The 22,757-nt window shown below is 42.5% G+C and overlaps 1 protein-coding gene across 2 annotated transcripts in view; it reads left to right on the top strand.

The window, feature by feature from the left end:
- atr (ATR serine/threonine kinase) overlaps window positions 1-22,757 on the top strand; it is a 109,213-nt gene that overhangs the window by 43,803 nt on the left and 42,653 nt on the right. For both annotated transcript variants that reach the window (XM_038815052.1, XM_038815053.1), the window contains 12 exons: window positions 711-803; window positions 901-1,031; window positions 2,804-2,947; window positions 8,178-8,271; window positions 8,766-8,891; window positions 9,777-9,983; window positions 12,243-12,356; window positions 15,688-15,803; window positions 16,174-16,294; window positions 16,962-17,099; window positions 19,647-19,854; window positions 22,331-22,509. In XM_038815052.1, coding sequence (XP_038670980.1) covers window positions 711-803; window positions 901-1,031; window positions 2,804-2,947; window positions 8,178-8,271; window positions 8,766-8,891; window positions 9,777-9,983; window positions 12,243-12,356; window positions 15,688-15,803; window positions 16,174-16,294; window positions 16,962-17,099; window positions 19,647-19,854; window positions 22,331-22,509 — 1,671 coding nt within the window. The remainder of the gene's footprint in view (window positions 1-710; window positions 804-900; window positions 1,032-2,803; window positions 2,948-8,177; window positions 8,272-8,765; window positions 8,892-9,776; window positions 9,984-12,242; window positions 12,357-15,687; window positions 15,804-16,173; window positions 16,295-16,961; window positions 17,100-19,646; window positions 19,855-22,330; window positions 22,510-22,757) is intronic.

Genomic DNA, 22,757 nt, shown 5'->3' with positions numbered 1-22,757 from the left:
TCTACAGTAGCTCTCCAAATGAGCATATGACTTCATTCCATTCTCCTGCCTTTTCCCCATGCACATTGTTTCTATTCATAATCATCCAATGCCGTCTTGAATGTGTCGACTGAACCTGCCTCCACCACGTCCAGGCACACTGTCATTCCAGATCCGAACCACTCGCTGTGTGAAGAGGCTTTTCCTCACAGCACATTTTGCCTCCCCGCAACCCCACCAAGCCAAACTCTTTCCCACTCACTGCTTCCCTGCCTGATTCTCGCCACTCCCTGTCCTCAGCCCTCGCTGTGAGTGTCCTGGGCAGATGAAGTGTCTCAGGGAATAGAAGTTGCTCCAAATCTTATTACTAGGTGACTATATTAGCCCTGTTATATCTGCAACTTCAAAGTAAAAATTACACTGAAGGAAACAACTTAAAATGACGCCTTACTGCATTATGATTTAAGGTTGGGGGAATCTGTGATGACTAATCTATTTGCAAAGTGATCCAAAAACATTTCACAGTCATTGCTCCAGTCCACTGGGCCAATGAACTGCTGTGATATAGTTGAATCTTGGCTGTCCAGATGCCCAATTTGAAGTTAAATATAGTGATATGAAGTAACAAACATTAGTTAGTCAGTAACCCAGCACATGTTTTATTTGAAGCTTAAAACATTTTCAGCATCTGTTCAACCCTGATTTTAAAAAAGAAGTTAACTTTTTTCCAGGCAGACTACTTGCAGCCCAAATTGTTGGGAATCCTGGCCTTTTTTAACATGCATCTACTGAGTTCCAGTGTTGGAATGAATGATAAGAAGATGGTATGTAAATTCAACGCTGGCGCCCTATGGTTTTCAGATGAATGTTTTTGAGGAACTTATATGAAAGCAATTATTAGTGTGTTTTTTTTATTTACAGGCTATGAACAGTTTAATGTCTTTAGTGAAATTGATGGGACCAAAACACATTAGTTCAGTCCGGGTAAAGATGATGACTACTCTGAGGACAGGCCTCCGATACAGGGATGAATTTCCTGAATTATGCTGCAGGTATGTTTTGAAATGCAGCCTTTCACTTTGAATGATTGGAAACGCAACATTGAATTTTATTTCTAAAATTTTAAAAAATCTGAATTATCATGGGATCCCTACAGTGCACTCCGGTACTCCGGTTTCCTCCCACAGTCCAAAGACGTGCAGGTTAGGTGGATTGGCCATGATAAACTGCCCTTAGTGATCAAAAAAGTTAGGAGGGGTTATGGGAATAGGGTGGAAGTGAGGGCTTAAATGGGTCGGTGCAGACTCGATGGGCCGAATGGCCTCCTTCTGCACTGTATGTTCCAAGTCTGAGTCTAAATCTTTGGACTGTGGGAGGCAACTGGAGCACCCGGAGGAAACCCGCGCAGACACAGGGAGAAAGTGCAAACTTCACACAGGCAGTCACCCAAGGACAGAATAGGACCCAATGTTCTTGTGCTGTGAGGCAGCAGTGCTACCCACTGTGCCACCGTGCTGCCTGGTAAGCATCCCTGTTGAGCATCCCCAATTTCGAGTGGTGGTCTTGCCTTCAGCTACCTCAGCTCCATGCTTTGAAATTCTTTCCCTAAACCCTTTGCCTCACTACAACTCTTTCCTCCTTTAGAACCCTCATTAAAACCTACCACCCACCAAGCTTAGGGCCATCTTCCCTAATACTTTATGTGGCTAACTGTCCAATCTTGCTTTATAACTCTCCTGTTAAAGATCTGTTACTGTCGTTGAAGCAAAATCAAATTTGGTATAGCAGCCAGAAAACTGAGAATCTGATGGCAATTTTGTCTATAAGTTGAACTTGTGTCAGTTCTATCTGAGATATTAAAACAATGAAGAAACAGTTGTAGAAATTGAACAAGAAAGCAGACAGCGAGACAAGACCAGCATCGATTAAAATATGTAAGGGAATCTAAATGTGCTAAACTAGATCGAGCATGGCTTCACTGTTATTGTGCAGTGGGATTGTCCTAATATCCTGTGCTGATAGAGAAGTGGCATTTCCATTAACATCTTAGAACAATGAAGCCATTTATAGGTTATTAAAGAAAAAAAACTTTAGGATAATAAAGAGCTGTCAATGAGAGGCTCTCAGTGGATGTGTCAACAGTTAAACCAACCAAAGAGAATTTTGTGGAATTCCAGGAATAACAAACCGAGTAATTTCGCCAAAAAGACGACCATGAAAATGTTTGCCAGGGTAACTGACTATGTAGAAGAACAAACTAAAGGAAGAAAAGAAATGTAACTTTAGACATGATCACTGCATTCTTTCCTCAACTGTATTTCGCTCCATTTATAGTGCAATGTATGATCGCTTTATAACCAGATTCTCTTAACCATAAAGTTTTGGGTGTACATGACCGATACTCTGTTACTGTTATACACATATATATACCGTTACTGTGAAAAGCCCGAGGCAGCTCTGTCAGCTGATCACGTGCTTGCTTGTGAGGAGTTTCCATGGTGATTGGAGAAGATACAAGGCTAGAGGGGAAACAAATCTCACCTAAGTTTTCACATTTATTTTTATTTTCTATGTTCTCGCAACTGCAATGGTTTTTCAGCAAGGAGACACGGAGGGAATGGTATAAAATGGAATCTTGAAATAACTCATCTCTACTATCTAATAAGCAGAACCTAACCTGTATCAAGATTTATTATCCTTATTTCTTGGGTGATTTATTTTCATGAACTTTCGCTTTAGTTTTCATGACTTATTTTATTTGTTATATAGTTTTAACATGTTTCTTATTTAATGGCATTTTGTTAATTAAGCCTCTTGCTTTCAGAGCATGGGATTGCTTTGTACGCTGCCTGGATTCCAGTTACCTGGGAGCCCTTCTCAGTCAAGTGATTGTGGCTCTGCTGCCTCTTATGTCCATTCAGCCAAAGGAGACTGCTGGAATATTTCGCTATCTTATTGTGGAGAACAGGTAAATTAACTCTCACAGGATTTGTTTTTTTAAACCAATTTGGGCAACATTTAGGTTGCACTCCGGATGATCCGGATTTAGCAGTGGTGGTAGTGGTGAGATTGCCGGTGATCTCTGTCTTCACTAAACTGACAGCAACTTCGGGAGTCTGCGCAGTTCGACATAGAAGTTGCAGTCAGTGCTTCTTCACTCCTCCAAAGGTGGCACTGTTGAGGAACCCTCCACCTCCCAGTGCAATTCCTAAACAGTCTGTGAATTGATGAAAACTTTTAGGTTATTAGTCTTGTTGTAAAAACACTTGAAAAAATTCACTCAAACGAAAGCAAAATACTGAGGATGCTGAAAATCTGAAATAAAAACAGAAGCGCTGAAAAAAACTAAGCATTTGAGCAGAGAGAAATGGTTCATGTTTCGAGTCTAATGTGACTCTTCGGAGATGAAGGAAGAAATAAAAACCAACATGGTGTGATTGGGTGAGTGTGTATGTGTTGGTGTGTGGTGGTGGGAATATGTGGGAAAACAGACTTGGCATAAGGCAGGCTCGCACTCGCCTCCGTACACTCACTCAGCGTAATGCATTGCCCTCCACACACTCAGTACTAAGAACTGCCCTCCATGCACTCCCTCAGTCACTCACTCCAACACACACACTTCCCTGGGTCAGATGTGGCCTCGTCCCCCTTGAGGAAGAAAATTGAGGCAGCCCCTCCCACTTCTCTTTGCTCTCTCTCGCTCTCAGGCACACACTTTCTCACACACAGACATACAAACACTATCTCTCACACACCCTCTCGCACATACACACTCACTTTTTCTCACATACACACTCACACTTTGTTCTCTCTTATACACACAATCTCTCTCTCACGCTCACACACACACTCCCCTTAACACACACAACACTCTCTCTCACACACACACGCGCGCACATCCCCCTGCTCTCTTTCTCTCATGTGTGCACACACACATATAGCCAGATTCCACCTCAGCCTGGCACTCGCTTTCCCTCTCGCCGTCACTTGCCCCTAAGCCTGTCTGCCCAGGTTCCCACCCGCCATGATTCCTGCCAGTCTGCCTCCCCGGCACCTGTCCGCCTAGGTTCCCCCAACTATGACAAACCCATAAAACTATAAAGTGTAGGAGCAGAAGTAGGCCATTCGGCCAGTTGGGTCTGCTCCACCATTCAATGAGATAATAACTGATCTGATATAATCCTCAACTTCACTTTTCTGCCTCATCTCCATAACCCTTGCCTCCCTTACTGATGAAATATCTCAGCCTTGATCATATTTAATGACCCAGTCTCTACAGCTCTCTGTGGTAAAGAACTCTTTAGATACACTACCCTCTGAGAGAAGAAATTCTTGCTCATCTCTGTCTTAAATGGGCAACCCCGGACTCTGAAATTATGCCCTCTAGTCCGAGACACTGCCACAAGGGGAAACAACCTCTTAGCATCTCCCCTGTCAAACCTCCTGAGAATCCTATGTTTCAATAAGGTCACCTCTCATTCTTCTAACCTCCAATGAGTATAGGCCCACCCAATCGATCGCTTCGCAGAAGAAAATCCCTCCATACCTGGGATCAATCTAGTGAACCTTCTCTGGACTGCATCCAAGGCCAGTATATAGTTCCTTGTATTAGGGAACCAAAACAGTTCGACATATTCCAGGTGTGGTCCAACTAGTGCCTTATATGGTTTTAGCACAACTTCCTGATTTTTGTCCTCCATTCCCTTTGAAATAAAGGCCAACACGCCATTTGCCTTACTTATTGCCTGTTGAACTTGCATGCTAGCTTTGTGTGATTTATGCACAAGGACCCCCAAATCCCTCTGTGCTGCAGCTTGCTGCAGTCTTTCTCCAATTAATTAATATTCAGCTCCTTTATTCTTCCTACCAAAGTGCATAACTTAACATTTTCTTACATTATATTCCATCTACCAAGTTTTTGCCCACTCACTTAGCCTGTCCATATCGCTCTGTATACTCTTTGTGTCATCCTCACAACTTGCCTTCCCATCTACTTTTCTTTGACGACAGGAACAAAAGGTGTGGCTCTGTGAACTGCACTGGTCTTATGATGCCTCGGTCTTCAAGCATTTAAGTTCTGCTTCCACCATGGAATAAGGGGCTGGCCTTCCCCTATAAAATCTTGGTGTGGTTTCAGGGTCCGTGTACATCTTAGCTCGGAGTCCCTTTATCTTTACTAGTTCTTCTTGGAAGATCTCGGGACAGAGAAGACCCCTCCCCCCGGCCTGGTTTGAATATTTCTATCCAGTTTAATTTAAGATGCTGGAGCTCGTAACACCCCATAAAATCTGGTCCTTGTCGAAACTTGACAATAAGTGGGGTCATTGAGGTCGCTTTGATTTTAAGCGCTTCGCCTGTATAAGTGGCGAGCCTTCTCACAGTGTTCTCCAGGCTCATTGAACCACTTTTTGTAAGTAACATAAGTTGGTTCCCCTTTGACGGTTGCCAAAGCCCCAGTGTCCACTTCCATCTTCAAGGAGCGTCCATTTACGAGCAAGGTTATTGGGGCCACTTTTCCGATGTGCATGGAGTTCAACGTTAACATGTCTCAGGTGACTGGCACTCCTCCATTGTAGCGTTGCCCTCTTCATGAGCTGCGTAGGATCTGTTTGTTCTTGTACCTATGCCTTAAGTGTCATCTACCACACCTGAAACACACTGCATCCCAGAACCTGAAACTCTCCGGGCATGATTTTCCCCACATATGAAACACTCATTGAAATTCATTGTTTGGTCGAAACAACAGGCGTTACCCCAGTTTCCCATGTCGGTCATCCGTCCCCTGTTTTAACAGATACCCACGACTCAGTTGCTGCTGCTGCTCACTCCCCAACTGGTGAACCTTGCCTCCAGGCACACTGCAATTCTTGAACGCTTTCCATCGACAAGGCTGTTTCTATTGCCTTTTTTGAGTCTAACTCCGATTCCGTTCGCAATTTCTTATGGATAGCCACGTTATTTATCCCAGACACCAATCCCTTAACATATCGTTTAGAGATGTTCCAAAGTCGCAATATTCTGCTAGTTTCCTTAATCTGGCCATGAAAAATGTAACCTATTCTCCTGGAGCCCTCCCCATCGAATAAAATTTATACCTCTGAAGAATGATAGAGGGTTTTCGATGATAATGATTCCGCATCAACTCCAAGATATGCCGAAACCTCAGACGAGGAACTTAGGAATTAGGAGCACAAGTAGACAATTCAGCCCTTTGAGTCTGCTCCACCATTCAATCAGATCATGGCTGATCCCTTCCTGCTCTTAAATCCATCTTCCTGCCTGTTCCCCATATCCCTTCAGCCTGATTTTTAAATCAGAAATATATATATCTCCTCATTTAATGATTCAGACTCCGCTGCACTATGGAGCAGCGAGTTCCAAAAATTCACCACCCTTTGCGAAACCCTCTTCTCATATCCGTTTTAAATCCACCACTTCTCAATCTATATCTGTGAACCTCTCGTTCAGATTGCCTCACAAAGGGGAACATTTGATCTTTGTTTACATACACAATCCCTCTTGGTATTTTATACACCTCGATCAGATCCTCCCTCATTCTTCTAAACTCTAGCGAGTATAACCCCAAACTGTTCAATCTCTCCTCATATATCAACCCTTTCATCCCCGGGATATATCTGCTGAATCTCCTCTGAACTGCCTCGAAAGCCGTCACTTCCTTCCTCAAATAAGGACACCAAAGCTGGACAGAATACCCCTGATGTGGTCTCACCAACACCCTATGTAGTTGCAACAACATTTCTCGACTTTTAAACTCCAGTCCTTTTGCAATAAACAGTAAAATTCCATTTGCCTTTTTATTACATGTTGTACCTGCATACGGACTTTCTGCGAAGTCAGGTGGTCTCTGAGATTCACAGCGACAATTATATTACCTCTTTTTAAACCCTCCGCTTTTGCATCCTTTATAATGGACTCTAACATCCTCCCAATAAGAGGTGTTAAGCCAACTGGCTGACCTTTGTTTTTGTCTCCCTCCCTTTTTGAACAACCCACTCCCAATGAACGTCTGCTCTGAGCTCTCCAAAGATATTAAAAACTTCCCCAGCAACTGATGACGTTTCACTCATCCAATCACAAGCTGGTTTCACCCTACTTTGGCTGCTGATAGGCTACTGGTGACTCTATCAGCTGCAAATGCATGGGAAAACAGCCTGTGTTTGGCTGAGCACCTCTGAGCATTTTTTGACATTCTTTCCAGGAAAGTTTGAAGTTGAACTGTTACCTGTACCACGAGTGTGTGGCAGCCCACTTAAAAATTCCTTCCAGGTCCCGGGCAAGCCTGCTTTAAAACATAACTCTTCAACTGTGCCGTCGACCATTATGTAAAACAATAATAATCTTTATTAATGTCGCAAGTAGACTTGCATTAACACGGCAATTAAGTTACTGTGAAAATCCCCTCGTCACCACACTCCAGCGCCTGTTCAGGTAACCGAGGGCGAATTCAAAATGTCCAATTCACCTGATCAACACGTCTTTCTGGACCTGTGGGAGGAAATTGGAGCACCTGGAGGAAACCCACGCAGGCACAGGGCGAATGTGCAGACTCCACACAGATAGTGACCCAAGCTGGGAATCGAACCTGGGTTCCCGGCGCTGTGAAGTACCTTGTAATGTTTTGCAACAACAAAATCACTATAAATTCCAGTTTTGTCTGTTGTCATTTTTTCTATTCTTATTGCATAAACTATCTGGAGAAAAAAAGACTTGCATTTAAAAAGCACGTTTTACAACCAGCGGGTGTCTCAAAGCACTTTACAGCCAATTAAGTATCTTTGAAGTGTAGTCATTGTTGTAAGAGAGGAAACACAGCAGCCAAGCTGCGTGGGATAAACTCTCACAAACAGCAATGTGGTGATGACCAATGATCTGTTTTTGTGATGTAGATTGAGGGAAATATATTGGCCGGAAAACCAGGGATATCAATGATAAATAACTTCTCTGAAGTCATGCCATGGGGTTCTTTACATTCACCCGAGCAGGTAGATGGGGCTCCGGTATAACTTCTCATTAGAAGCAGTATTGCACTCTCTCAGTACTGCACTGAAATGACAGCCTTGGAATGGGACTTGAACCCAGAACCTTTGAATCAGCTTGAGAGTCTGACCAATAGAGTGCCATGGCTAACATAGCTGATGTAGATGTGACCTAAGCAACTTTTTTTGTGGCTATTTCAGAGCTGAGGTGAAAGATTTTCTCCATGAGATTTACTTTTTGCCGGAACACCCTGATTTTACTGAGATCCAGAAGGTTCTGCAGGATTATAGAAAGGTGAGCCTTTTACTCAGTGTGCTCGTAACTGGTCTGTTGATTAAGGTTTCACTAAAAATGTTTTAGCTAAATGTATGGGGATGCAGAATTATAATCGGTGAACCTAACAGTTAGTGTTAACATACCATTTGATCGTGAAGATTTATGACTGCTCATGACCTGTACTCTCCTGTTCACTGACCCGTTGACCCGCAAAAATAGAAATCCAAGATGCCATCTCAAAACACCAAATTGAGCATTCCAGAAACTCTCAAATGAGTAGGGCCAGAAACACGCCTGGTGTTACTCGGCTTCTACTACCTTAATGTCACTGGGAATCCATCCATGAACCAGACTATTTGTGAATTAAGCTTTGAAAATGATCCAGAAATATTCCTTCAGCGGTCAGGTAGTTAATAAATTTCAGAAAATACTTGGAATGTTTTCCTGATTTCTTTGGTTAGTAGGTGCTAACATTTGTGTCACTAATTTTTGCTTGGTGTGCTGTTTTATAGGAAACTTCTAAAAGCACAGACTTACAAACTGAACTGCAATTGTCAATGCGAGCTGTTCAGCATGAGAATGTAGATGTCCGTATACATGCACTGACCAGTTTGAAGGATACTTTGTACAAGAAACAGGTACACAATTTGATACTGATGGCTGTAAGACTTTAATGCATTGTCTAATGACAAACCTGCATAAGATAAATTCAGTATTAATTGTGGCAGAGGAACTTTTTCAATTTTATACATAGCAAAAACAGTAACAGATAATAACAGAACCCCCCCCCCCCCCCCCCAAAAGAAAATCCCTCACCCCTAGAAAGCCAAACAAAAATCAGTTGTGCTCCTCATGGTGTACTTAATTTTCTCGAGATACCGAAATTCCTTAAGTTCCCCCAGCCATTCCGAGGCACTGGGTGGAGAAGATGACCCCCAACCCAGCAGCACCTGCCTTCAATCAATAGGTGAGGCAAAGGCCAATACATCAGCCCCCGCCCCAGTCTGCAGCTGTTGGAGGTCCGATACCCCGAATATGGCCCCGAGGGACAAGGCTTCAGTTCAGTTTGTAGGATCGCCGGCATGGTGCCAAAGAAGGAGATACAGTAGCCCACAAGTTTAGGACGTGACCAGAATATGTGTACATAGTTAGCTGGGCCCCTCCCACAAGGCCCACACATCCTCTACCCATCCACAAATAACCTGCACATTCTGGATTTGGTCAAATGGGCCCTATGCACTACCTTCAACTGTATCAGCCCTAACCTCGCACATGTCAGCGTTGCGTTCACCCTACGCAAGAGGAACTTAATATTGAGGTAGTGACATGTCTTACAAGTTATGACTTTCTGCACTGTGCGTTTTAGTACCTCAAAAGAGAAAACAAAAAAGTTTCTAACATGTCTTTGCGATTCCTCAGCATTGAGTCTATAGGGAGGATGAGCTTCAGAAAAAATCATTCCATTTGAAAATAGGGGAATTGTCATTAGATTCACATATCAAATATATATATATATATTTTAGGAACAATTGGTAAAACTTGCCACAGACAGTGAAACAGTGGAGCCAATTATCTCTCAGTTGGTGATGGTGCTTCTGAAGGGTTGCCAAGATGCAAATGCACAAGCCAGACTTCTGTGTGGAGAGTGCCTTGGTGAGTTGGGCGCAATCGACCCTGGCCGGTTGGACCTCATGACGAGTAACACAGAGGGGAAAAGCTCCACATTTGTGGTAAGAAATCATTTGAATTTGAGCATCTTCCACTTCAATTCATACTAATTTAGGTCTATCCTAGAAAACTTATCATAGGATTCCATGTCACAAGACACAACGGTGTTAGCAAAGATTAATAATGCACTTTGAACTACAGTATAGGACTGGATCAAGTACTGTTGAGGAAAAATGTCGACAGTATTATTTGTATTTTAAATTAATACTTCCGGTTGCCGATGGTAAGTTAGAAGCTGTTGCCAAGCTCTGGCTGCAGGAGTACCTCTTCTTCCAGGAGGGCTAGAGATGCACCTTCCCTGTCTTTGCTTGCACCTGCTTCCCTCAAAAAAGGTCCTTTCTCTCTTTTGCTTTCTGTCCTCTTTACTGTTCCTCTTCCGTCACTCTTCCTTCATCGTGCTGCTTTCCTCTCCTCCTCTAATCCACATTGTATGCTTTCTCTCATTTCCTAGATTGCTATGCTGAAATAAATTGTCCAGAATTAGTCTGGAGGAGGACTGGTGCATTCTGTCATCATTTGCTCCATCACTTTTCTTGTCCTCTCCTCTTCACTTTCGCTTTCACATCTATTTTACTTTGCTCCAGTTTTTTTTTGCTGTAACACATTTACACCTGTTTTTTTTGTGGCAGTTTTTTTTTCTGCTGTGGGGTAGATTGGCGAGGGCAGGAGTAATCCTTTCATCTGTCTCAAAAGGGTAGAAAAACTTGGGCATAATTTATTGCTCACAGCATTTGTCAGCATATTGACCTGCAAGAGGCAAGATAGAGATGGAATGTCTGATCCCAAAGGAACAATAAGTATAATTCACCCATCTCAGACACTAAATTTGTCACTTTTTTGGAAGGCAGTCGAGTTCTTAAGTGATTGTGAGGGCCTGAATTCTCAGAGTAGCTGGAAAGTGGAGAAATTTAACAGAACAGGAAACATAAAAAACTTTCACCAAGTGGTGGGTCTCTCGGTGATCAGAAGATGATTCAGAAATTTATCCAGACCTAAACTTGTGAGCACACGGTATAATTTCATATGGGATCTTTAGCTTAATTAATCGAAGTTCAGGTATTGAGTACAAAACAAAGAGATAATTCTAAACCTTGATAAAGCACTGGTTAGGCCTCAGCTGTAGTATTGTTTTCAATTGGGACACTACCCTTCAAGTAGGATCTCAAGGCCCTGAGAGAGGGTTCAGAGAAGATTTGCTAGACTGGTACCAAGGGCAAGGAACTTCAGCTTGTGGACAGAATGGAGAAACTAGTGTTGTTTTCTTAGGGTAGGGAAAGTTAGGAGGAGATTCGATTGAGGTTTTCAAAGTTCTGACAGTTTCGGTGGCACATTGCTGCCTCACAGCGCTGAGGTCCCTGGTTCGATCCCGGCCCTGGGTCACCGTCCATGTGGAGTTTGCACATTCTCCCTGTGTCTGGGTGGGTCTCAGCCCCACAATCCAAAGACGTGAATTAGCCACGCTAAATTGCCCCTTAATTGGAAAAAAGAAATAATTGGGTACTCTAAATTTATATTTAAAAACTTGTGACAGTTTGGATGGACTGAGTAGGGAGAATTTGTTTCCAGTAACAGAAGGCTCGGTAACTGGAGGTATACAGTTTTAAAGTGAGAGACAAAAGAACTCGGTGTGAAAAGCGGAAATAGTTTACTGTGCAGCGGTTGTGGTGATCTAGAATGTACTGCCCAAAAGGATGTTGGAAACAGATGCAATTGTAACTTTAAAAGGGGGTTAGATAAATACTTGAAGGGAAAACATGTTAAGGCTACGGGGAACGAGCAAGGAAGTGGGACTAATTGGATAACTCTTTCAGAGGGCCTACACAGATGTGATGGACAGACTGGCCTCCTCCTGTGCTGTGCTATTCAATGATTCTATTTAGCACGCGTTAGTTTGCTTGCATTTTCTGGTGATATGTTCCATAACAAAATCAGCCGAAGCGGAAGAACTAATTGGATTTTTTGTTGAGGAATGCCTTGCCAGGGGCTGGTTTAGCTCACTTGGCTAAATCGCTGGCTTTTAAAGAAGACCAAGCAGGCCAGCAGCACGGTTCGATTCCCGTACCAGCCTCCCCGGACAGGCGCCGGAATGTGGCGACAAGGGGCTTTTCACAGTGGCTTCATTGAAGTCTACTTGTGAAAATAAGTGATTTTCATTTCATGAGAAAAAGGCAAGAGAATAAGTTAAGAGATAATTATAAACTTAAAAGGGTATGACTATTGCAAGAAATGTACTTACTGTTTTGTAATGACTTCTATGACAGGCTGGTGTGGAGGACTCCAATTTTGCCCATCATTTGCTGATCGAGTTGACAAGAGCTTTCCTCGCTTATGCAGATAATGTTCGAGCTCAGGACTCAGCTGCTTATGCCATTCAGGTATGGAAACAGCTGCCTGTCTGTGAAGACTTGTGGGAGAGGTTTATGTAATAACAAGCCAAATTATTTTAGAGTGAGTATTAACTAACTTCTTTCGGAAACCATTTTCCAGAAGGAGCAGGGTAGAGTTAATAACACACTATAGAGCAGGGAAGAAATCTAAATTGTGACAAGCAATAAAAAGCATGTTCACAGTTCGGATTGAACATACTTTTACGGCGTGTAATGCATTCGACCACCTGTTGTGTTTACGAGATCAGGTATTTGGACTCTCCGTAGTGTCAAAGAGAATGCTTCAGCCTTGACCTTGGCTAAAAAGGACTCCTTATCTAGCAAAAATGTACAGAACATAAACATAAAATAACAAATAGTTTGCAAAGCAGTAATTGGTGACGTGTGCATTTTGTTTCAAGATGCTATTTATAAATATCACTTTCTATTTTTGCCACTTTGCTTCTCGGGTTTGGGTGGCATTTAACTGCTGAAAGTACTGCAACCACAGCCAAGTCCTGTCCTGATGTCCCCACATAAACAACATCTGTGCCGCATCCACGACACGGCAGTGGGGAGAGCAGCTAGCAGAGATGTGATGGGTTGAAAGGCTTCCTTCTACACTGCAAATTACTGGGACTCATTGCATTGTTATTGGAAGTATGGCAAGCTGTCCCCTTCTGGACGTGCTGAGACAACTATACTACCTGCTAGTCCATATGACCTAATAAACCAAGTACCGAGCAGCAATCAAGCCTGGGAGGGTCGGGTTTATGTGCTTCAGCTTTTAACAATTAAATATTTACACCCAAAGAAATTATATTTGAAAAAAGTGATCTAGATTTCCTTGTTACTGAAAATGCATCTAGATGGTGATTTGGAACAGAGTTATTGTAAATGGCAAGTAAAGGCATGTAGCTAGATATAATTTGAAATTTGCAGTTTACATTTCTTAGCTGTTATGCTTGAACATGACTGATGTTGGAGTTACATTTTGTAACTTTGTACATACTGCAGATGAATTCCACCGAGAGGTATTTCTGTTGAGGGCAGTTGGGCTAAGAGTTACTTTTATTTCAGTGCATCAACTGGGAACTGTAATTGTCATCACCTTAACAGTTCACCGGCAGTATAATAGAACAGTACAGCACAGAACAGGCCCTTCGGCCCTCGATGTTGTGCCGAGCAATGATCACCCTACTCAAACCCACGTATCCACCCTATACCCGTAACCCCCCCCCCCCCCCCCCCCCCCCCCCCCCTAACCTTACTTTTTAGGACACTACGGGCAATTTAGCATGGCCAATCCACCTAACCCGCACATCTTTGGACTGTGGGAGGAAACCGGAGCGCCTGGAGGAAACCCACGCACACACGGGGAGGACGTGCAGACTCCGATAATGAAATATAATGGGCCAAATCCTCTGGTCACCTGATCATCGGAGACCAGACTTGTGACTGAAACATCGAAACATAGAAAATAGGAAAGGAGAAGGCCATCCAGCCCTTCGAGCCTGCTCCACCATTCATTATGATCATGGCAGATCATCAGGTTCAATACCCTGATCCCGACCCCCCCCCCCCCCCCCCCCCCCCCCCCAAATATCCCTTGATCCCTTTAGCCCCAAGAGTTTCTTGAAATTACACAACGTTTTGGCCTCAATTACTTTGTTTGGGAGCGAATTCCGTAGATTTAAAAAAAATAAATTTAGATTACCAATTATTTTTACCAATTAAGGGGCAATTTAGCATGGCCAATCCACCTACTCTGCACATTTTTGGGTTGTGGGGGCGAAACCTATGCAGACACGGGGAAAATGTGCAAACTCCACAAGGACAGTGACCCAGAGCCGGGATCGAACCTGGGACCTCAGCGCTGTGAGGCAGCTGTGCTAACCACTAGGCTACCGTGCTGCCCTGCGAATTCCATAGATTGACCACTCTCTGGGTAAAGAAGTTTTTCCTCACCTCAGTCCTAAAATGTTTACCCCTTATCTTCAAATTATGATCTGTGGTTCTGGATTCCCCCACCACCGGGAACATTCTTTCTCAATCTACCCAGTATAATCCTGTTAGAATTTTGTAAGCTTCTATGAGATCCCCTCTCACTCTTCTGAACTCCAATGAATATAATCCAAACAGATTTAATCTCTCCTCACATGACAGTTCCTCCATCCCAGGAATCAGCCTGGTAAACCTTCGCTGCACTCCCTCCATAGCAAGAACATCCTTCCTCAGATAAGAACACCAAAACTGCACACATTACTGCAAGTGTGGCCTCACTAATGAAGATGCATGTCGGGACCCTGTGGAAGTCCTGACGTGTGGATTTGCCTGAGAAGTTGTAACTTCCATTGAACAGTTGAAACATGAAGCAGGGAAATGTTGAGTTCACTTTGGCTGGAGGAATAAAAAAAGCCAAGTATTATTTAAATGGAGAACAACTGCAGAAATGCTGAGGTGCAGAGGGATCTAGGTGTCTTTTTGAATGAGTCACAAAAAGCTAATATGCAGGTGCGGCATATAATCAAAAAGGCTATTGGAATGATATCCTTTATTACAAGAGAGTTGAACACACGGGTAAGCTTGTTATGCTTCCGATATGCAGGGCATTGGTGAGACCACATCTCGAATATTGTGTGCAGTTTTGGTCTCCTTACTTAAGGAAGGATGTAAATGCGTTGGAGGTAGTACAGAGGAGGTTTACGAGATTGATACCTGTTATCTTATAAGGATAGGTTGGAAAGGCTGGGCTTATTTCCAGGAGGATTTGGAAGAGAAGTGGTGACTTGATTGAAGTATATAGGATCCTGTATGGTTTGACAAGGTATACACAGAAATGATGGTCCCTCTCGGGGGTGCGTCCAGAACTCTTTTTTAAAATTAGGGGGTCGCCCTTATGGGACAGAATTATTTTTCTCTGTGTGTTGTGTGAATTTGGAACTCTCTGCCCCAGAAGGTGGTGGAAGTCGGGTCACTGGATATTTTTAAGGTAGAGGTAGATAGATTTTTGTTGGGGCATGGGAATCAAAGGTTATCGAGGGTAGATGGTCATGTGGAATTCAACCCAGATTGGCTATGATCTTAATGAATGGCGGAGCAGGCTCGAGGGACCAAATTGCCTACTTCTGCTCCTATTTCCTATGTTCGTATGTAAATCTAGGAGCGCAGTCGCAATCGGACGACCATTATTGCCACCGCTGGGAAGACCTGGGCCACTATCTCTCTGAAACAGTATCTGAGAGTCCTGACTAAGAGATTATTTTCAACAGTTCGTAGGTTTTTGCAGTTTTTAAGTGTGGAGACGTTTTGCTAAAGATTAATAAAATTGAACTTTCAGGAGCTGTTACAAATATATAAATGTAAAGAAGGGAAAACCGATAGCCCAGGACGTAGGCTGTGGAGGAGCTTTCCAGAACATGTGCAAGAAATCTTGGAGCCTCATCTAAACACCAGGTCTGCAGTATTCCCTTTGCGCTTTTCCAAGCATTTTGATGGAACTGAAGATGTGCTTTGTTCACAGTCGCAGTTTTTAGCATAGTTGCTCAGCACTGGAAAAGAACTTCATCTTCACTTCTCAGTGTAAATTTATTCACCAGGTGAAGTTTATACATGGCTCAGATTCACTTGATTGTGATGCATTTTATCTGTTTTTGCGAGAAATCCTTTCTTTAAGTTCATTGCCGAATGCCAAAATCAATTAAAACAATAAATATAATTAATCATTGAAGTGTTTAAGTGATTAAATGCATTTTGCCCACTACTGCTTAAAAAAATATGTTGAGATGCACCAAATTAACCGATAGGCAGTTGCTTTGTTTTTCAGGTATAAAAGTTCTCAGAAGACTTGCAATTGGGTCAGCATTAAGAAGCCATTTTATCTTGGCAAACATGACCGAAACTTTGCAGAGTGGTCAGCAACATGGGCAGGCTACCTTACAACCAAGGTGAGCATGTTGATGAGATTTGAGTTAATTAAAGCTAACCATAGCATTTATTTTATCTGTTAATTAAATCTACATATAAGACTAATTTTTAACACTTAAGTAGTTCCCTCATGTAGTCATTTGCTAGAACCTTTACTGTTGCTGAATTAAAGTAAGGCGCAGTTCCAATAAAAGGTAAATGTTAGAGCGATCCCTTCAACTTTGCACTTCCAGTCTTGTCTTGTATTACATCAAACGGTCATGTTACTAGCAAAATTTACTTGATATGTCCCAGTAGGGGCATAAAATCATCAAACAGCATTTGAAGTAACATTCTTAAACTATGGAGTCATTAGGATTATGGGATCATGATTCCTGGTTGGGATGAAAAAAGGGACTATTTTCTGATTGATGCTGAATTCCAAATGTTCCTGATGACGCACCCTATTACTAACCTCCCGGCCTCTGTACCTGATGTGCTTGATGATAGCTCATTGTAACCCCTTTTAAAGTTGAACACTGACAGATTGTTTACCTGAAATGACTGTTCAGTGACTTCATAGATTAATGATTCAAACTTGAATTTGTAGAAAGACCCAAAAATTGTTTTTATCTTTAAACATGTTTGTTTTTTTAGCTGCAGATTTAACATATGTTTAGATAAATATCCAATTGTGTGTTCTTTCAGGTTCGTCATGAGCTAGCCAGAAAAGTATTTGACTGTTGCAGTTTTATTACAAAACATGACTTCAAAGTGACCATCTATCAGCTACCTCATATTCTAGTCTATGTTTTGCTTGGATGTAATGAAGAGGATCAACGTGAAGTAAGAAGCCAGTAACTATTTGGACATGCCTGTGGTTAATATGCATGAATCTGATCATGCTTTATGATGATCATAGGCTGCTTGAGTTTTCCAAAAATACTATACCAATAAAACATCAAGGGCAGGATTCTCTGTTCGGGAGATTATATGCATGTGTTTCCTCCAGGTGCTCCCATTTCCTCCCACAAGTCCCGAAATACATGCTCGTTAGGTGAATTGGACATTCTGAATTCTCCCTCAGTGCACCCGAACAAGCCTGAGTGTGGTGACTAAAGGATTTTCACAGTAACTTCATTGCAGTGTTAATGTAAGCCTATTTGTGGCACGAATGAAGATTATCATTATTATGTCCTCCAGCCAGAGCTGAATCACTTCTGTTTCACGCTGGCACTGGGAGCAGCGTCCGGATGTGGTTCACTGTCCCTTGCCTTGAAAAATTATGCATGGCAGGAATGGCAAGAGATTCCGTCATTTTGAGTGGCCGGCCTGATAGCCCCCCCCCCCCCCGGGCGTGCACGCGCGCTGACAGGTAGGGGCATACCCCTTCGCATCCACCCCACCATGGGAATTGCTGGATTCCCTTCCCCCACAGTACGCATGCATGAGGGTCTCTGGTTGGGGGGGTGGGGAGGGGAAGTCTGGTACGGCAGATCGGGTGGGCAGGATTTGCACTGTGGGGAGTAGGAAGGCCTGCCGATTGACTTTGGGGACAAACACCTTAAATACTTACCCCATTGGCCCACTGTGTGGTCCAGCGTATCAAGACCACGCTTGCAAATAGTTGTTCCAATCAGCGCCCTCATGGATCCTGGCCCAGAGGGTGGAGAATCTGGTGTCCAGTCCATTAATAGGATGCAAATGGGTCATTTCGACCCATTTGCATTCTGCTGGCATGGGACACAAACCTCAATGCCATTGCTAAGGGGGACACCAGAGCATTGCAAACGGCGGCAATCTCATTTTTCTTCCCTTGCACGGGATTCCCCGCCACATCAGGAACTCTGCTACCAGCGGTGGGTGGCGGAGAATCCAGCCCCATATATTAATCAGCCAGCTCTATGTTGAGAAGAGAGAAAAAATGTAGTTCTTACCAAACGTTATTGGATTTCAAAGTGAAAATTGGTCATATTCAAGCTAACCCATGGTATACTCATTCAACAGCCCTTCCTGGTTTTAGTATAAAATGCCTTGATTTTTAACTGGATCGGGTCATCGTCTTCCATTGTACAGACTTTTGATGGCAGGAAAAAAGACATCAATACATTACATAATTACATCAGCCCATGCAAAAATATACCAAATCTTAAGTTTGAGGAAATGGGTAGGAAAGGTTTGGTCAGGATATATTTATATTAAGAAAAACCAATTAGATGAAAATAACACCAGGGTGAATAAAATTTAAGTGCTTAAACTTCTTTTAATTGTTTGTCATTCCTGGAAGGTTAATGTTACAAAGCAAATCTGCTTCTAACACTGCAGCAGTTTTATTCCTGAATATCTGTTTTACATAGTGTGCAAGATAAATATTTATGAGCTGTCCAGCGATTTATTTTCTTGAATCTGTTGGCAATCTGAAAGCTAAAATATTGAACATGAAAATACTGGCAATCAATATTGAGTTTAGCTTCAGTCTGATCAAGCCATTTGTTGAAAGATTTAATTGGTTGCGCTTGGCGTCTAGCTGAAAATAGTTCTTGTGGGGCAGCACGGTGGCGCAGTGGGTAACATTGCTGCCTCATGGCGCGAGGTCCCAGGTTCGATCTTGGCTCTGGGTCACTGTCTGTGTGGAGTTTGCACATCCTCCCCTTGTTTGTGTGGGTTCCGGCCCCACAACCCAAAGATGTGTAGGGTAGGTGGATTGGTCATGCTAAATTGCCCCTTAATTGGAAAAAATGAATTGGATACTCTAAATTTATTAAAATAAAGAAAATAGTTCTTGTGAATAGATTGTTATGGGCCAGGGTTTAGAAAACGCCAAAGTATATCATGGAGTTCACCTGACCTACAACTTTTAATAGATTTTGGTTACGGGAGCATAAGGGTCCACTCTCCAGGTGTTATGCAACAGAGATCTTAAGTATTTTTTAAAAACAAAACAATGTTTATTCTATAAATTCAATTAACACTTTATAAACATACAGTAAACAGTTTATCAACTACCAACATTGATAATCCCCAGAGATACAATACTGTATAGATAACCCTTAATAACTTTCCCAATGACATCCATAAGTCAAAAGACCCTTTTTAACAAAGACAGCAGGTTAGAAATCTCTACAGAAAGCAGGTATCACTTTTAAATTATCAAGTGATCTGAACACCTTTTTATCATAGAGAGAGAGAGACTCCAACATCCTTGTAGTCTGAATACAGCTTTCAACTGAAAACGAAACTAAGACACACTGCAGCTCCCAGCTCAAAACAAAAGTAAAATACAGAATCACATTCCAGCTCCACCCACACAATGACATCACTGCAGCCATTTGAAGAAACACACTTTTCTTAAAGGGACTCTCACCTGACAAGATGTTTTGATTTCTTCCGCAGGTATATTCAGAGATGATGGCCGTCCTAAAGCATGATGAGGCATCAGATAGGAGGTTGCAAGACAGTGCATCAGACCTCAGTCAGCTGAGTACACAGACTGTCTTCTCTATGTTGGATCATCTTGCGCAGTGGTCCAGACACAAATTACAGACTCTGAGCTCTGAGAAAAGCCTTGGCAGATCCAGCAAGGACAGAGGGGGTCCTAATGGTGAGTCTTGAAAAGTTAACACGCTTTGATGATTGCTCATCAGCAATATATGTGAGACATGTCCAGGCATTTCAAAATGGGTACTACCCATAACCATTTAAAATAAATCTTTATATTTAGAACACAGAACATACAGTGCAGAAAGAGGCCATTCAACCCATCGAGTCTGCACCAACCCACTTAAGCCCTCACTTCCACCCTATCCCCGCAACCCAATAACCCCTCCTAACCTTTTTGGTCACGAAAGGCAATTTATCTTGGCCTATCCACCTAACTGGCACATCTTTGGACTGTGGGATGAAACCGGAGCACCCGGAGGAAACCCATGCAGACATGGGGAGAACTTGCAGACTCCGCACAGACAGTGACCCATCAGAGAATCGAACCTGGAACCCTGGCGCTGTGAAGCCACAGTGCTATCCACTTGTGCAACCGTGCTTACCTTCCATGCTTACCGTTATTTTCTGGTAACAGCTGCAGATTGTTACTTTATTAACTTGCAGCATTTATAATTAGTATTTTATTGTGCGTTAACTTTGAATTGAGCTTTCTGGCTTTTGTTGCCAACCCGCCAATGTTTAGTTGCCAAAAAGCAGGGTGGAAGTAAAACTGCTTCAACAAAGCCCAAAATGTGCAGTTCAAAAACATGAACAGATGTGAATGATTTTAATGCAGTCATCTTATTTCAGAATTTAGATTTGCATGCTCACTCTATCCGAACCTCTGGATTTCTTTCAAGGTATTAATTGCATTGATCACTTTTCAAATTCTAATCTTAAAAAATAGCCAGAATTTCTGGGAGAGAAATTAAAACCTAGGTTTTATTCCCCAAAAGTAACAACTGTATTATTCCCAAATTATCAAAACTTGATCAAGATTTTAAAATAATGTTTTAAAAGCTTCACACCACAATAAATCCCTTCTGTAGTTCTATGTTCAGAACTGAATGTTTTGCATAGGTTTACACTTGAACTTTTTAAATCTTTGACTGAAATTTGTCTGGGTATGCTTGTAGAAGTGATGAGCTTTCATTTGTCAGTGTTACATTCCAACACTTCTGAATGTTGGTTACATTGAGTAACTAATATCAGCAATATTCTTCCTGCTACAGCGCATGTTTGATGCATCATTACTTATGAAATTTCAGTCATATCATCACTTCAGCTAACTGATAGAAAAGCATAAATCTATTCAGTATCTCTTTCCTTGGGAGAAAATCAGGAGTGGTTGGAAACAAGATTTTTTAAAAAATCATGCATTGCTGATAGGAGATTGGTGACCTCAAGATCACTCTGGTCTGCGACCAGGACATCAGGCGGGTTTGGTAACGGGAGTGGAAAATGGTAGCACAGTGGTTAGCACTGTTGCTTCACAGCGCCAGGGTCCCAGGTTCGATTCCCGGCGTGGGTCACTCTCAGTGCGGAGTCTGCACATTCTCTCCGTGTCTGCGTGGGTTTCCTCCGGGTGCTCCAGTTTCCTCCTTCAAGTCCCAAAAGAGTACTATTAGGTAATTTGGATATTCTGAATTCTTCCTCCGTGTACTCGAACAGGCGCCATAGTGTAGCGACTAGGGGATTTCCTCAGTCTCTTCATTGCAGTGTTAATGTAAACCTACTTGTGACAATAAACATTATTATTATGATATCACGAGAAGTGAAAAGTCACGTTTTACATTGGTAGAAACATGTGATGCGATTGTCTCCGCCCCCAGTAAGTTATGGGGCACGTTTCCTGACGATGAATATCGGGAACCTCATTTGAATACATTACCATGTAACTATCAGGCTCGTACGCCGTAATCATCCCCCTAATCCATCATAAAATGCCTCCATGATGGCGTGATGGCAGAATGGCGTGAAGTCCGACTTGTCTCTGAACGCATGTACCTGATGAGCGGACCTCCCAGGGGAGCTTAGGTGTGTTGCACTCAGTGGGGAGAGGGTTATGCCTGGGTAGTACCCAGGCACCCCTGGTACCACCCAGGCACTCCCTGGTATTACCTCGGCAGCCCTGGCACGACCTAGGTATTATAACATGAGACAACTTTTAAAAGTGACACCCTGATCCTCGTGTGTCTAAGTTGCTGGCTGGGCGGGCGAATCAGAGGCTGCCCCACCAGCGATGTGTCATGGGAGCCACTCCTTTGAAGTTCTCTCTCTCTCTCTCTCTCTCTCTCTCTCTCTCTCTCTCTCTCTCTCTCTCGTCTCTTTCTCCACCTGACATCGGCTTTTGCTGATACCTGGGAAAATTAAGAGCAATGTTAATGAGAAGGTGCAGTATTACACTTGGTAAATCTCCCTGTTGATTGATGTATGCTAATAAGAAAAGGTCAACTAAGGCAATTAAGTTGATTTCTTTTTGCAAGTTCTGCAGAAATTACTTCAGAGAAAATAGTGTGCAGCATTTCTTTCATGTACAGAGTGATATCGCAATAAATGCAGCTGCCTACCATGGGGCTGTTTTTTTTTTTACACAGTTTCAAGCTCAGAGTACAAGGAGTATAAAAATGTCACCTCTTTTCTGGACCTCATACCCCAGGATACTCTTGCCGTGGCTTCTTTTCGATCCAAGGCTTATACTCGAGCAGTGATGCACTTTGAATCCTTCATCACAGAAAAGAAAGAGAACATTCAGCAGCACCTTGGATTTTTGCAGGTCAAAGAAGTAGATAACTAATAGAAATTTCCAAAATGGTCAGTACTTGAGAAATTTGGGAGTAAGTCTTCTGTTTCATGAAATATCAGAGATTGAAAGAAATTTCTTCTCACCTTGTAATCAACTGAAAAGACATGATGCACATTCCAGCATTATGTTCGAATTAGATTCTATGATGTCTGATCGATCATTGTTTATGGTTTTAATAATACATTTAAATTATATAAATAAATAATAAAATAATATAA

This window comes from Scyliorhinus canicula, chromosome 13 (assembly GCF_902713615.1).
Source record: "Scyliorhinus canicula chromosome 13, sScyCan1.1, whole genome shotgun sequence".
In the NCBI taxonomy this organism is placed as follows: Eukaryota; Metazoa; Chordata; class Chondrichthyes; order Carcharhiniformes; family Scyliorhinidae; genus Scyliorhinus; species Scyliorhinus canicula.
This window is presented reverse-complemented; position numbering and strand designations above follow the sequence as displayed.